This window comes from Peromyscus californicus, unplaced genomic scaffold (genome assembly GCF_007827085.1).
Source record: "Peromyscus californicus insignis strain IS unplaced genomic scaffold, ASM782708v3 Scaffold_22__1_contigs__length_63687245, whole genome shotgun sequence".
NCBI classification, from domain to species: Eukaryota; Metazoa; Chordata; class Mammalia; order Rodentia; family Cricetidae; genus Peromyscus; species Peromyscus californicus.
This window is the reverse complement of record NW_026294525.1, coordinates 61951103-61966195: the sequence shown is the minus strand read 5'-3', so window position 1 is coordinate 61966195 and position 15093 is coordinate 61951103. Positions and strand designations below refer to the sequence as shown.

Here is a 15093-nt window from a genome sequence, read left to right as displayed (position 1 = left end):
AAGCTTCGTGTATTTTTTAAATTAAAAAAAAAAAAAAATGCAGCCGGGGCTGGAGAGATGGCTCAGTGGTTAAGAGCACTGGCTGTTCTTCCAAAGGACCCAGGTTCAATTCCCAGAACCCACATGGCAGTTCACAACTGTTTGTTACCTCAGTTCCAAGGGATCTGACACCTTCACACCAATGCATATAAAAATAAATAAATTATAAATAAAAATTTAAAAAAAACTGCTACTAGCCGGGCAGTGGTGGTACACACCTTTAATCCCAGCACTTGGGAGGCAGAGGCAGGCGGATCTGAGTTTGAGGTCTGGTCTACAGAGTGAGTTCCAGGACAGGCACCAAAACTACACAGAGAAACCCTGTCTCAAAAAAACAAAAACAAACAAACAAACAAACAGAAACTGCAGCCCGAGCAGTACTGCTGGTGAAGTGACCGTCTTCAACAGCTCTGTCCTTCACCACGTATCTGCATCCTGAATCAGAACTGGCATGGTTTCTGTATGCATTGGCATTTCAATAAATGTCAGGTTGTTTTCTTGGCAAAAAAAAACAAAAAACAAAAAACAAAAAACTGCAGCCCATACCAAAATACTTAAGATTATAACCATAGCAGCTCTTGTGCATTAAGTAGACAGCTTGTGGGCTGGAGAGATGGCTCAGAGGTTAAGAGCACTGACTGTTCTTCCAGAGGTCCTGAGTTCAATTCCCAGCAACCACATGGTGGCTCACAACCATCTGTAATGAGATCTGGCGCCCTCTTCTTGTATGCAGGAATACATGCAAATAGAATACTGTAAACAATAAATAAATAAATCTTAAAAAAAAAAAAGTAGACAGCTTGCTCTGAGTAGAAGACAAATTTTCTGTCTTTGTTTCTCTGTCTATTGAGCTGAGTAATACAGATCTGAATTTCTAATTATCCAATATAAAACAGGACTTCCTTTTTAACCATCACTGCCTTTATCACATTCTCTTGTGCACATACACAGGCAGGCAGAAAATTCATACACACACACACAAAAAAAAAATCTAAAAAAATTTATTTTTCAAAAGTCAATTACAATTGACCTCAAATGTATATTAGAAATCATTTCAGCACTCAGGAGGCAGAGGAAGGAGGACCTCTGTGAGTTCAAGGCCAGCTAAGACTACATAGGGAGACCCTTTCTCAAATAAGAAATTAACCAAATTCATGTCTAACTGACTAACTGAAAGAGCTATGGAAATTGGGCAATTATCTCTGGCATCAAATGACCTGATTTGGGATCAGGAGTTTAGAGTACTTGTTGGTTGCTCTTGCAGAAAACTTGGGTTCTAGTCCCAGTACCCAGACAGTGGCTTACAAACACCTTAACTCCAGTTCCAGGGGATCTAACGTTCTCCTCTGACCTCTGTAGGCACCAGACATGAATGTGCAGCACAGAAATTCATACACATAAAATAAATGTAGTTTTTAAATGGTCTGATTTTCAGTTGGGCATAGTGGCACATGTCTTTAATCCCAGTATTTGGTAGACAGAGGCAGATGGTTGGCTGTGAGCTCAAGATCAGTCAGAGCTAAATGAGACCCTGTCTTTAAACAAAAAACTTCCATTTTCTGAAATTCTGTTTTGGTCAGGCATGGTGGTGCAGGCCTGTAATACAGGACATCAGAAATGGAGGCAGAAGGAGCCGGAATTAAAAAGCGTTCTTCAGCCTGGTGGGCCATAGAAAACTCTGTCTCAGAAATCACAATAACTACTAAGTTGACCCTTTGATAAAACACTTGCAAGTCTTAAATACTGATTTCCAACTTTAGTATTAGAGGACTGACCCAAAGAAAAACAACCTGCCAAGAAGTGGTGGTATACCATGCCTTTAATCCCAGCACTCCAGAAGCAGAGGCAGGTGGATCTCTGGGTTCAAGGCCAGTCGGGTCTACAAAGTAAGATCCAGAACAGCCAGGGCTATGGAGAGAGAGAGAGAGAGAGAGAGAGAGAGAGAGAGAGAGAGAGAGAGAGAGGGAGGGAGGGAGGGAGGGAGGGAGGGAGGGAGGGAGGGAGGGAGGGAGGAAGGGAGGGAGGAAGGGAGGGAGGAAGGGAGGGAGGAAGGGAGGGAGGAAGGGAGGGAGGAAGGGAGGAAGGAAAAACAACTTATACATCTTCAGAACCATGAATGCTATCAAGCTGCAACTTGAAATGGTCTCACTATGCAGCCCTGGTTGGCCTGGAACTCCTTATGTAGATTAGGCTGGCCTCTGCCTCCTAAGTGCTAGGAAAATGCATGTTGGAAATCTAGCCACACTGCTACTTCTACCAAGCATCTCCCTTGTTAAAACTTTTATCAACCAATGTTGGTATTAAGCTTTAAACTTGAATATAAGATTCTAACGACTATTTGGTTAGGTACCAAACAACATGGCCCTTTTATATCACACTTGCCTCAATGAAGGTGTACTTCCCCGCTAAGTAGTCTTTATTTTTTGTTTTGTTTTTGTTTTTGAGACAAAGTTTCTCTGTTTAACAGTCCTGGCTGTCTTGGATCTCTTTGTAGAGTAGGCTGGCCTGGAACTCACTGAAATCTCCCTGCCTCTGCCTCCCAAGTGTTAGGATTAAAGGCATATGCCACCACCACCTGGCATCAAGTAGTCTTTTTGATAAGGAAATCCATTTTAGTAAGTCAACTGAAGCAAGTTAACACAAAAAAGGTAATTGCCTGTGACTTTTCATTTAGAAGATACTTATATTTAGAAAGGGCCAAACTGTGAGTGAATACTGGATGAGAGTCACTATATTAGCCAGTCCTGGGAGGCAGATTTGACTAACAAGGATCCATTTCGTGGAAAGGAAGTGTAACTTTAATTTTTTTGTAACTTGTCCTGCCAGGAAATGGTACTTATTCTTTGAACCCAAGGTTAGCTCAAACTTCAAGGAAGAACCTCATACCTATTCCTGCTTGACACAATTGTCTCCAGGTGCTATAGTAGACCTTAAATAACTTAAACCTAACAGAAACTTCATAAGCAGTGGCTGAGTTCCCTTTTCAGCCCTCTCTTTAATATGCCAAATAATCCAGACCATGAGCTTTCCCAGACCTTTAATCATTTACGGTGTTCTCTGCCATACCTACCCATTAGAACAATTTAAAAAAAAAAAAAAAAACATTAATACTGTGCCAATTATTTTCAGAAGCTGAGAGATACTAATCAAGTGATCCTAATAGTCTTAAACACTATTCTCAAACGAGAAAAGACAAATGGAGATTGGGAAACTTGTATTCTAAAGTGCCACCATCTAGATAAAATTACCCTGTGAATTGGAGCAATTTCAATCAGACCCTGTAAAATTGAACATTTTTCTCAAGACTAGAATTAGAGAATAACTATAAGATAGTTTAAGGACCTGAACTCTGAAAAATAAAAAGACTTTCTACAGGCAAATTCAACAGCAAAGGCAGGCAGCAGAAACTAGGAAGAACACCAACAGTTTAGAAGAATAATAAATAAAATTACAAAATGATAAATGTATCCATCTCATGGCCATTCTAACTTTTTTTTCTCCTATCCTGGAACTCACTCTGTAGATCAGGCTGGCCTCAAACACAGAGACCTGCCTGCCTCTGCCACGCAAGTGCTGGGATTAAAGGTGTCTTATTCTACCTTAATAGATCATAATTACTCTCAAAAATCATGTGCTGCTCAAATAAAGCCTGAATGCCTTCCTACATTGTTGTCCTGAGTTTTCAGTCAATACATTACACACTAAGAGAAATTCCAACAACATTTTCTAAGCATTAAAAACTCAACTGTGTTTTATTACTGGGTGCCAGTACTGCCATTAGACATTAACACACAACCAAAGGACTTAGAATAAAAATAAAGCAGAGTAGGTAAACTATTTATTTAATTATCTAACTCATTAATCACTCTTAAAAATGACTGTTTTCGATGTACATGGTCAGGCCATTAATAATTACATCCAAATGTCAGATCCACTATTTAGTAATAAGGGCTCATGTATTTTTGGAAAGAGAATTACCACACTAGGGTCCATTTAACAATGTACTCAGCAAGATAAGCACCACGTTATTAAGTGGAGGAAGTGGAGGTGGATCCAGCTGAACTGTGTGACAGGAAGCACTAGCTCTGGAAGTTTAGAAACAGGAATGCCAAGTTGCGTGCTGGCACAAGGAGAAAACATGTGGGTGAATAAAGCCAAAAGAGGAAGTTCTTTTCAGTGACAGGCCATACCATACAGTACAGACAAAAATCACCCCCAAAGTTTAAAAAAAACATCACCTTAAACAAATTAATAAAAAAAATCATCTGGGGTTGGGGATTTAGCTCAGTGGTAGAGCGCTTGCCTAGCAAGCCCAAGGCCCTGGGTTCGGTCCTCAGCTGGGGTGGGGGTGGGGGGAGTTCTTCTGTCTGTGCTGTGTGAAGGTAGTCAAGGAGACCAGAAGAGGGCATGGAGTTACAGGTGATATGATCTAGTTCTGTGGATACTGGGAAATGAACTCCAATCCTCTGCAGGAGTAAGTGTTTTTAACCACTGAGCCATCTCTCTAGTCCCTAAAGTTACTCCCTTTTAAAACAGGCTTGTATAAGAGTGCATTCTCCAGCCGGGTGCCCCCAGCACTCAGGAGGCAGAGGCAGGCCAATCTCTGTGAGTTCAAGGCCAGCCTGGTCTACAGAGCTCCAGACAGCTAGGGCTACACAGAGAAACCCTGTCTCAAAAAAACCAGAGAAAGGCCGGGCGGTGGTGGCGCACGCCTTTAATCCCAGCACTCGGGAGGCAGAGCCAGGCGGATCTCTGTGAGTTCGAGGCCAGCCTGGGCTACCAAGTGAGTCCCAGGAAAGGCGCAAAGCTACACAGAGAAACCCTGTCTTGAAAAACCAAAAAAAAAAAAAAAAAAAAAAAAACAAAAAAAAAAAAAATAAAAACAAAAAAACCGGAGAAGAAAAAAAAAGAAAGTACTTCCCTAGGTGTACTGGAGCCTGAATTTTACAGTTTATGGAGAACAAAATACTAATTTGGCTCATGTTTTATGTATCTATAGGGTTTAAAGAGTAGCTTGCAAGACCAAGTTATTAAGTTTAATGTCTTACAACTTTGTTGATTCACCAGACATGGTGATATGCAATTTTAATCCCAGCACTTGCGGCCAGCCTCATCTACATGGTAAATTCAAGGCCAGGCAAGGCCTACATATGAGCCTGCTTTAAAATAAATAAATAAGCCAGACGGTGGTGGCGCACGCCTTTGAGCTAAAGAGCCAGATGGATCTCTGTGAGTTCGAGGCCAGCCTGGTCTACAGAGCGAGATCGGGGCAGGCACCAAAACTACAGAGAAACCCTGTCTCGAAAAACCAAATAAATAAATAAATAAACAAACAAATAAATGTAAAAGTTTGATGACTAACTTTTTTTCCAGGTCATTAATTATTTAAGAATCATTCTCGCTGGGCGGTGGTGGCGCACGCCTTTAATCCCAGCACTCGGGAGGCAGAGGCAAGCAGATCTTTGTGAGTTCGAGGCCAGCCTGGTCTACAGAGCGAGATCCAGGAAAGTCGCAAAGCTACACAGAGAAACCCTGTCTCGAAAAACCAAAAAAAAAAAAAAAAAAAAAAAAGAATCATTCTTAAAAAGTGTGTAAGTTTCACAACCTAAGTATATGTAACACTACTGAGCCACACAACTTAAAAATGCCTAGGACGGCAAATTTTGTTTACCACACAAAAAATGCCTACATTAATGAGAAATTTCTTCACTTAAAAAACACTCACAGTAACTTGTTATGATTCTTCTAAGTCCAAAATTATCCTGTGGTGTTTTTTAATAATTTAGTGTTTAGCGATGAATTGCTAAAATAAAAAATTTTTCCAAATGTGGACAAAAACCCTTAATCCTGAACTTCAGAGCAAACGCAAAGCAGTATTTCATTTAGCACCTTCCAAATCATCTAAATTACTTATTGCCAAAAATCACCAGCTATGAAATTCTAAACCCATGTTTCTACTTCAGCTGATTTCTTCATTCAGTGGAAGTGAAAATGGTATCTGAATGAGTGGGTCCCCTCTCCCAGGCCGTTGTTATTTAGGGTACTGAGGTAGGTGACGTTCTCCACACCTAGGCCTTCAACAGGGCGACAGCCAAGAACGCTAAGGTCAACCATTTCCCATCACTGACGCTTGGTTCGGCCCTACCAAAAAAAAAATAAAAAATCTGTCACGCTCTTGTGAACTCCCATCAAGTTCTGCTCGGAGAAGTGTAGGACCCAGGTGAGCCCTGCAGCCTGGGAGAGGCCTGCAAAGGCCAGCTAAGCTCGGCTTGGCCACGTCTTGGTAAGCGTCCAGGAAAAAAAAAAAAAACCAAAAACAAAAACGGAGAGGTTGGGAGGGCTTCAACTTTGCACAGCCCCCTCCTCCTCGGTCACACCTAGGTTCCCTTTGGGAGGAGAGTGTTCTGGAAAGATCTACCTCTGCCACTCAAATGGCATGCCCAGATGCGCTGCTTGAGCGGCAAGCAGAGCTCTGCCCACGCCCTCCTCCTCTTCCAGCGCCTTCTACCGAGCCAGCGGGCCGCTCCCGGGGCACAGCGTCCACGGAGACCCGGGCTCACGCCTCCGCCGGCAGACAGGCTGCCCGGGGCGTCTGCAGGGGAGCCTGGCCCGGGCGGCCGCTGACCCGGCGGGGCCCCGCAGGGTGCGGTGGGGCCGAGCGGCCGCGCACCGGGGGACGCCTCACCTTGACCCTGATCTCGTAGGTGGTGAAGCGGCCCCGGCCGACCCCCACGGTCTGCGGGTTGCTCACGTCGATCTCGAGGAAGTTGCTGGGCGGCCCGTAGGCGTCGTTCAGGTTCTGCGGCTTGGTGATCAGCCGCCGGGTGTCCGCTACGGTCTCCGCCATCTCGCTGTGGCCGCGGCAGCCGCGGGCTCTCTCCGCCGCCTCCGCCTTCTGCCAACGCCGCCGCCGCCGCCGCCGCCGCCGCCGCCGCCGCCGCCGCCCGCCGCGGGGACTCCGGGCTCGCGCGCAGCGGACGGAGGCGAACGAGCACGTAGGGCGGGCGGGCGGGGGATGGGGGGAGGCGTTCGCTCCTCGCGAAGCTCCGCCCCGGGCTGCTCGGGCTTCCGCCCTTTGCCCAGGGAGAAACAGCTGACTGGCCTGAGCGCCGCGCCCCGGTACGCGGGCCCCGCTGCGGCCCCCGGGGGACACTGCGGGGTGGGGCTGAGGCGCAGCGGCGTCACGGGCCCGTGTGAGCCCAAGACCCGGCGGGACTACAACAACCACAATGCATCGGGCGAGCGCGCCGCCGCCGAATGACGCGCAGGCGCGGTAGGGAGGGGCGCTGGGGCGTTGGGGCGAGTTCCGGTTTTTCTGACTCAGCCTCCGCCCGGGAGGGACCCCGGAAACGATTTTAGCTGTCTTGGCGCATTGAAGCGTAGTAGCTGGAACTGCAGAAAGGAGACAAAACTGCCTATACAGCCAGTCCGGTGCCTGACTGTGATTCCTGGAAATTCACTTCCAGAAACCTTGAATAAACGGCTCAAAGGAACCAGTTCACATCTGTCATCCTTACATTTGGGAGTTGGAGACCAGAGAATCAGGAGTTCGAGGCCAGCCTGAGCTAAATAAACCCCCCGTCTCAAAAAACAAGGGAGCTGGTGATGCAGTTCACTTGGTGGATTGATTGCCTAGGAATTTTTACGTCCTGGGTTCAATCCCCAGGAAGGACCTGAATCCTGGCGTAATGTAATGCCAGCACTCAAGATAGTGGAGGCCTGAGGATCAAAAGTTCAAGGTCATCCTGTGCTACACTGATAGATTCAAGACAGTAAATAAGGGAGTGGAATTTTTAAAACCTAGTAAGATCAAATCAAGGTCAAACTGTGTCTAAAGACAGGTCCACCCCCTAAAAACAACAGTAGACAAGCTAAAAGCAGCCCCAGGAATCCTGTCTGAATAAGCTGCCACTCATGTCTCCCACAAATCCTGGTAAGTTGGTTTTGTTTTTAAATGGTAAATGTGCCTGTATTACACTTAGCAATCACCTTAGATAAGCCTTTAAAACAGATGGAAAAAAGGACCACAGAAGAACTCTGGAGGGGGTGAGGAGGGAGACAGGAAAATAGGGAGCACTATGAACTCAGATACCAGGAACCACTGCATTGTGGTGTCATCCATGACACCTGAATGAAGCCATCATGTCTCATAGGCGGCTTCTCATCCGTTCCTTAGAGACGCTTCCCGCCAGCCTAGAAAAACAGCACTGTAGCACGATCATAAAGCTAGCAAGTTCCAGAGTTAGCAGTTTGTTTTCAGAGTATGGGAGACCTGAAAAGGATAGAGTTGGAGGCGTGGTTCAGTGATTACGAGTGCTTTCTGTACAAGCGTGAGGACCTGAATGTGCAATAAACTATTCTTGCCAGTACCACCACTAACTACAACACGTGTGTGTGTGTGTGTGTGTGTGTGTGTGTGTGTGTGTGGTGGGGAGATAGGAGAATCACTGGGGTTTGTTAGCTCTCAGCTGGGGGTGGGGGCAGGGGACAACAAAACAGTGAGCTCCAGGTTCAGGAAGAGACCATGCCTCAAAGAAATAACCAACAGTGATACAAGACATTGATGATGGCTTCTGCCCAACATGTCAGTGTACATCACACACATATACACCATATTCACACATACACAGAAAAAACTAGAAGAGAATAAAGTGTCTGGATGAATAATTTTTTTTTGTCTACACAAATGCCTCGTTATAATGGAAATGGAAAAAAATAAAGGAAACAAACAAAAAATGACAAAGAGAAAAATAATAAATCCTTCTCGTGACAGTGACCAAAATTATTAAATCCCAAGACTCAGAGGGAAAGGCAGAAGTATCTGGGGGTTGGGGATTTAGCTCAGTGGTAGAGCACTTGCCTAGCAAGCGCAAGGCCCTGGGTTCGGTCCTCAGCTCTGAAAAAAAAAAGAAAAGAAAGAAAAGAAAAAGACAAAATAACGGAAGTATCTGGACTTCAAGGCCAGCCTGGAGTACATACCAAATTCATGTATGTACATGAGACCTTTGCCTAAAAAACATTAGTTCAAGATTTAAATGTCAAAAAAGAAAAGACGGTCTGAGATGCAGCTCAGTCGGTAGCGTGCCTGCCTAGCATGCAAGGGAGCCCTGGGTTTGACCCTGGCACCACATTAAATGGTGGTGATGGCAGATGGCTGTCATCCTGGCACTCAGTGGAGAAAGGAAAATCAAAGTTCAAGGCTAGCTTGAGCACCTGAGACCTTGTCTAGAAATAATGGATGCTGGATGTGGTGGCACGTGCCTATAATCCTAGCAGTGGAAGACTGAGGCTGGAGACCTTCGTTGGAGACCAGCTTGAGATTCAAATGGAGAGCCTGTCTCAAAGAAAGTTAGAGAAAATTGAAAAGTTCTATAACCCTGAGAGAAGAGTGTATCTCTTCAACGCTAGAACACAAACTTTTTCATTTATTTTATTTTGTGACAGGGTCCAACACAAATTCTTTTAACCAGTCATCCCTCTACAGAGAAGTAGAAGTTATAGCTCGAAAGCAGACAGGGTATACAACGCAAACAGCCGGCCTTTAAAAACTGCAAAAGAATGTGAACTTTAGTCTTTATATCTCAGACGATGTGGGAAACAGCTGTATTAGTTCCTCTGATTTTTACTGTGATAAATAAGAAGCAACTTAGGAGAAAAGGATTCATCTTGGCTCCTGGTCCATCACAGAGTTCACAGTGGCGGGAGCGCACAGCTGCGACTCCTCACATCTGGAAAGATCGGGAAGCAGACGGCAGTCTATGCTGGTATTTCTGCTCCAGTTTTTCTTTAGCCCTCACTCCCGCCCCAGGGGTGGTGTTGGGAGTGGGTATCTATCTATCCTTACTGATTCCAAATCCAGTCACGTTGACAGTGAAGATGTCATGTAAGGGCATAACTTTCTGAATAAAAAACAGCAAAAAGTGTTCTAATGAAAAATGGGGGGGGGCTGCCACCCAAGGTTATGCAGGAGATAGAGTGTAAAGGGGATGTGTAAAGTTGGATAACAAAGGTTAATAATCCTAATATTACAAAAGTCTCCCTGAATTCTCTCTCTCTCTCTCTCTCTCTCTCTCTCTCTCTCTCTCTCTCTCTCTCTCTCTCTCTGTCTCTCTCTCTGTCTCTGTCTCTGTCTCTGTCTCTCTCTCTCTCTCTCTCTCTCTCTCTCACACACACACACACACACACACACACACACACACACACACACATCCAGTAGAAAACAGGAGGAAGGACCTCCAAGATGGTTCAGCAGGTAAAATGGTACCGAGTCTGACCACGTGAGCTCAGCCCTCAAGATCCGCACTGTAGAAAGAGAGAGCTGACTGCAGCATGAATCTTAAATGGTCTATTAATGAGAACAAACCTGGAGCCAGGTATTGGGGTGAACGCTGGAAGATCAGAGAAGCAGAACAAGCCACAGCTTCCTCACCTTGCCAATTCCTCAGCTGATCCTGTTTCCTCAGACTGGAAGCCTCTGAGTCCTCATCTGAATGGATCTCAGCTGATCTGCTGCTGAAAAGCCTAAAAGCTTAACCAGCTTAGTTCCTGGTCCTCACGCCTTATATACCTTTGCTTTCTGCCATCACTTCCTGGGATTAAAGTCTCATTTCCTGAGATTAAAGGCGTGAGTCACCATGCCTGACTTGTTTCCAGTGTGGCTTTAAACTCACAGAGATCCGGATGGATCTTTGCCTCCCAAGTGATAGGATTAAAGGTGTGTGCCACCATTTTCTGGCCACTATATCTAGTGGCTGTTCTGTTCTCTGACCCCAGATAAGTTTATTAGGGTACACAATATTTTGGGGAACACAATATCACCACAGCTGACCCTTGTGAATTGTCCTCTGACTTTGTCTCAAGAATAGAAACAAACGACAACAAAACCAGAAAACCAAATGGGAAAAATGGGAATAATCTGTGCATTTTTCAGCTCTGTGTGAATGTTTTGCCTGCATGTAGAATGTGAGCCACACACATGCCCGATGCCCTTCAGAGGTCAGAAGTCATCAGATCCCCTAGAACTGGAGTTAAGGATGGCTGTGAGCCACCGTATGGGAACTGAACCCCAGTCCTCTGCAGGATTAGGAAGTGCTCTTAACTGATGGGCCGTCTCTGCAGACTCAGATAAGTATTTTAGAGATCACTCCACAAGTATCAACAGCAGTCCCCTTGGGCGTGTGTCATGGAGGTAGACAGCTTGCCCAGCGTGCGTGATGCTCAAGCCCTAGCACCAAAGAAAACGAAGACAACCCACACCTAGGCCAGGACTGTTCAAAAAGAGACATAATAAAATAAAAAAAATTAAATAAGGAGCTGGGTGTTTTGTACACCTTTAATCCCAGCACTTGGGAGGCAGAAGCAGGTGAGTTTCTGTGAGTTCAAGGCCAGCCTGCTCTACAGAGCAAGTTCCAGGCCAGCCAGAGCTATACAGTGAAACCCTGTTTCAAAAGAGAAATGTTTATATATTTATGCATATCATTGCCTATAGCCTCTTTTTACTTTTCTTTTTTCTTTTTTTGGTTTTCAAGACAAGGTTACTCTGTGTAGACTGGGCTGGCCTGGAACTCACAGAGATCCACCTGCCTCTGCGTCTCGAGTGCTGGGATTAAAAGCGTGCACCACCACTGGCCAGCTCCTGTAGCCTCTTAAGAAAGGAAGTTCAAGTGGACAATAAACATAAAGAGTGTGCCCAATATTTCAACCAAATAAATGCTGCTGGTAGAGGCCTGTACCAGCACACTCGATCTATAAATTTCATCGTAATTGTCAGTTAAGGATCTGTTTTATCAACTGCTTCCTTTTTTGATTTGAATGTGACTTCCCCAAACCCAGAAATCTTCAAGGGAAATAATAAAAGCAAGTAACTGGCCCTCCAGGGCCAGGGTCTGAATCATGGCACACCTAAGACCTGCGTGGCAAAGACCAGCCTAGTCTCTTCAAGACCTTTTGCCAGTTCAAAGCACCGCAATCCTCCCACTCCGACCTGTCTCCTACACCCCTGCCTCCAGGCTGTTGAGCTTTCCGGAGGAAATTCCCAGACTGAGTAGCAAGCAGTTCAGCAAATACATGGTTTCCAACTTGATTTGAGACTCCCATACACTCGGGAAATCTCTTATTTTACACTGGTACCTCCACATTCATAACATGTAATCTCACTTCTTTCTGTACCTAGAGAAGTTTAAAAAAAACCTGGCATGGTGGCACAGAGCTGTAATCCACAAGTTGGGAGGCAGAAGTTGTGGTTTGCTCAGTCTGCTTTCTTAAAAATATTTTTTAAAAAAAGATTTATATGTATAAGTATTTTGCCTGCATGTATGTATGTGCACCATGGGCATGTCTGGTGCCTGTGGAGGCCATATCTCCTAGAGCTGGAGTCATAGATGGTTGTGAGCCACCATTGGGGTGGTGAGGGGGTGCATAAAGGTGATCCAATGGAATCTGCTGAAGGCCTTTTCTCAGTGAAGTTCCTCTTTCAGATAACTCTAGCTTGTGTCAAGTTGACAGAACACTAAGCAGGATGTATAGCCTTTCACTTTATAACACTGCAGTGAACGGCCTTGAATGTGGCAGATCCCACGTATCAGGTATGTTTGTAGGATGAATTTGTGTAGATGGAATTACTGAGCCAGAAGATAAGTGCATTCTTTTTATTTTTTTTAATTTTATAATTTGATTTAGTTTTACATATCAGCCATGAATTCCCCTGTCCTCCCTCCTCCCGCACTCCCCTCCCCCAGGTGCGTTCTTAATATATAGAGATCCTGCAAAATCTCCCTTTCTTTCTAAAGTTGACATTTGATTAAATTTTTAATTAAAAAATGTTTAAATTTAGCCAGGCGGTGATGGCTCTCACCTTTAATCCCAGCACTTGGGAGGCAGAGGCAGGCGGATCTCTGTGAGTTCGAGGCTAGTCTGAGCTACAGAGTGAGTTCTAGGAAAGGCTCCAAAGCTATACAGAGAAACCCTGTCTCGAAAAACCAACAAAAAGTTTAAATTTATTTGTGTTATGTATAAGAGTGTTTTGCCTGTAGGTATGTGTGTGTACCATGTAGGTACCTAGTGCCAGAAGGGATCAGAAGAGGGCACTGGATCTCCTTGAACTGGAGTTGTGATTCTGGGAACCAAATCCTGGTCCTCTGAAAGAGCAACACAGCATGTTATCATTTTTTTAAAATCTTTACTGGTCTGAATGGTATCCTGATTTGAATTTTCCTCATTTTGAGTGCCTGTGAACATCTTTTTTTTGTTGTTGTTTTTTGTTTTTTTGGTTTTTCGAGACAGAGTTTCTCTGTGTAGCTTTGGAGCCTGTCCTGGAACTCACTCTGTAGCCCAGGCTGGCCTGAAACTCACAGAGATCCACCTGGCTCTGCCTCCTGAGTGCTGGGATTAAAGGCTTGCTCCACCACTGCCCGGCTTGTGAACATCTTTTTACAATTTTATGAACCATTCATATTTCCTTTTCCCATTTGTGATCTATTCAATTTGTTTGTTTGTTTTGAGACAGGGTTTCTCTGTGTAGCCCTGGCTGTCCTGGAACTCACTCTGTAGCCCAGACTGGCCTCGAACTCAGAGATCCTCCTGGCTCTGCCTCCCAAGTGCTGGGATTAAAGACGTGTGCCACCACCGCCCGCTAAAGGGCACTTCTTTGGTGATACGAATCACAATGACTCCCTCAGTTTAGCCTCCAATGATGTTTTTTGCCACCCACTTCCTTTATTTTATTTTGTCGTTATGATAATATTTACTTATTGAAACAATTTCACTTTACAGCCCTGGCTGGCCGGGAACTCACAGAGATCCACCTGTATCCACTCTGTAACCAGAATGCTGGGATTAAAGGTGTGGGCCACCACCCTGCAATGTCTCCTTTTATAGCTTCTGAATTGTAAAAAATGACAAGAAGGATAGAAAAAAAAGACAGTTACTGGTGCACCAGGAGTGTCAGGGTCGGAGTGGGGTCAAACTAAAGCACAGCAAAGACAAGTGGGGATTTACGTCAAGGAACCAGGGTAAGGGTGTCAGTGCGTGGAGAGTTACTGAGAGGGAGGGGACACCTGACATGGAGACCCTTGCTAAGCTGAACTAAAAGGATTCTTGCTGCCATCAAGTCACGGGTTTAGACGTGAGCGGGGATGATGAACGTGACCAGGTGTCAAGGCTGAGGATCCTCTCCTCACTGACTTAGCAGTGGTTCCTCGAGAATGGGCATGGAAGGCCAAGGACTGGCAGAGAAGAGCTCAGTGACGACGTGAGGGTGGTCTCGCCGTGACATCCGTCACTCCGTTGATCACCCGGGCTGGCTAGGCAGATGTCCCCTTCCTCCCTCATCGCTGGCGTCCCTCGGGAAGTTGCAGGCTGGGTGGAAGCGAAGGGCCTTCTCTGATGGAGGAGGACCTTTCTTCTGCTGACAGTGTAGGGTTAGCTGGGTTCCCCTTCCAGGACCTCCAGATAAGCTCGGAGGAGAGCTCAGCGGGGCCTCTCCACAGTCTGCTCACCAGAAGAGGCTCCCAGTAGTTTAGAAAGAATGCCCCAAAGAGCTGTGAATCTCAAGGAGCAAGCTCAGGGTTTTCTCTGACCTGGCCCTCCGGTGGGTCTCATAATCATTCCCAAGGCACAGGGAGATAAAGGGTCCAGACTTTCCTTCCCAGGAGGAATGCAATTCTGAGGAAATCCCATTGAAGGAGGAAGATTAGCCACCAGAGAGAGAAAAGGCTAAAGGTCTCTTTCTGGTGAAAATGCCTCCAGGAGATCATCTGAGAGGTTTTATCTCCATAAAACAACCTTCTGGTGTGTGGGGGCAGGGCTGGGGAGCAGCACATGCCAGTGATCCCAGTACTCAGGAGGTTGCAGCTGGAGCATCATGAGTTTGAGGCCAGCCTAGACCTGCATAGTAAATCTCTGTCTCAAAGAAAAAAAAGAGCCAGGGCAGATATATTTGGTTAATTAGCGAGGCATGAGGGGGAGTCCCACTCCCAGGACCAATGCTACCTTGTAATCTCTCTGACTGAACAGAAACGTTCTCGCCACCAGAACCTCAAAGTAAGACCCTATCTC

At 45.5% G+C, this 15093-nt stretch overlaps 2 protein-coding genes across 2 annotated transcripts in view; one reads left to right on the top strand and one right to left on the bottom strand.

Annotated features, from left to right (window-relative positions):
* The window catches only part of Snx3 (sorting nexin 3), a 40029-nt gene extending 33045 nt beyond the window's left edge, over positions 1-6984 (bottom strand). The window contains exon 1 of the mRNA XM_052751536.1: positions 6725-6984. Coding sequence (XP_052607496.1) covers positions 6725-6886 — 162 coding nt within the window. The 5' untranslated portion in view covers positions 6887-6984. The remainder of the gene's footprint in view (positions 1-6724) is intronic.
* Positions 6985-7391: 407 nt separating this feature from the next.
* Afg1l (AFG1 like ATPase) overlaps positions 7392-15093 on the top strand; it is a 195340-nt gene continuing 187638 nt past the window's right edge. Inside the window, exon 1 of the mRNA XM_052751532.1 lies at positions 7392-7972. Coding sequence (XP_052607492.1) covers positions 7954-7972 — 19 coding nt within the window. The 5' untranslated portion in view covers positions 7392-7953. The remainder of the gene's footprint in view (positions 7973-15093) is intronic.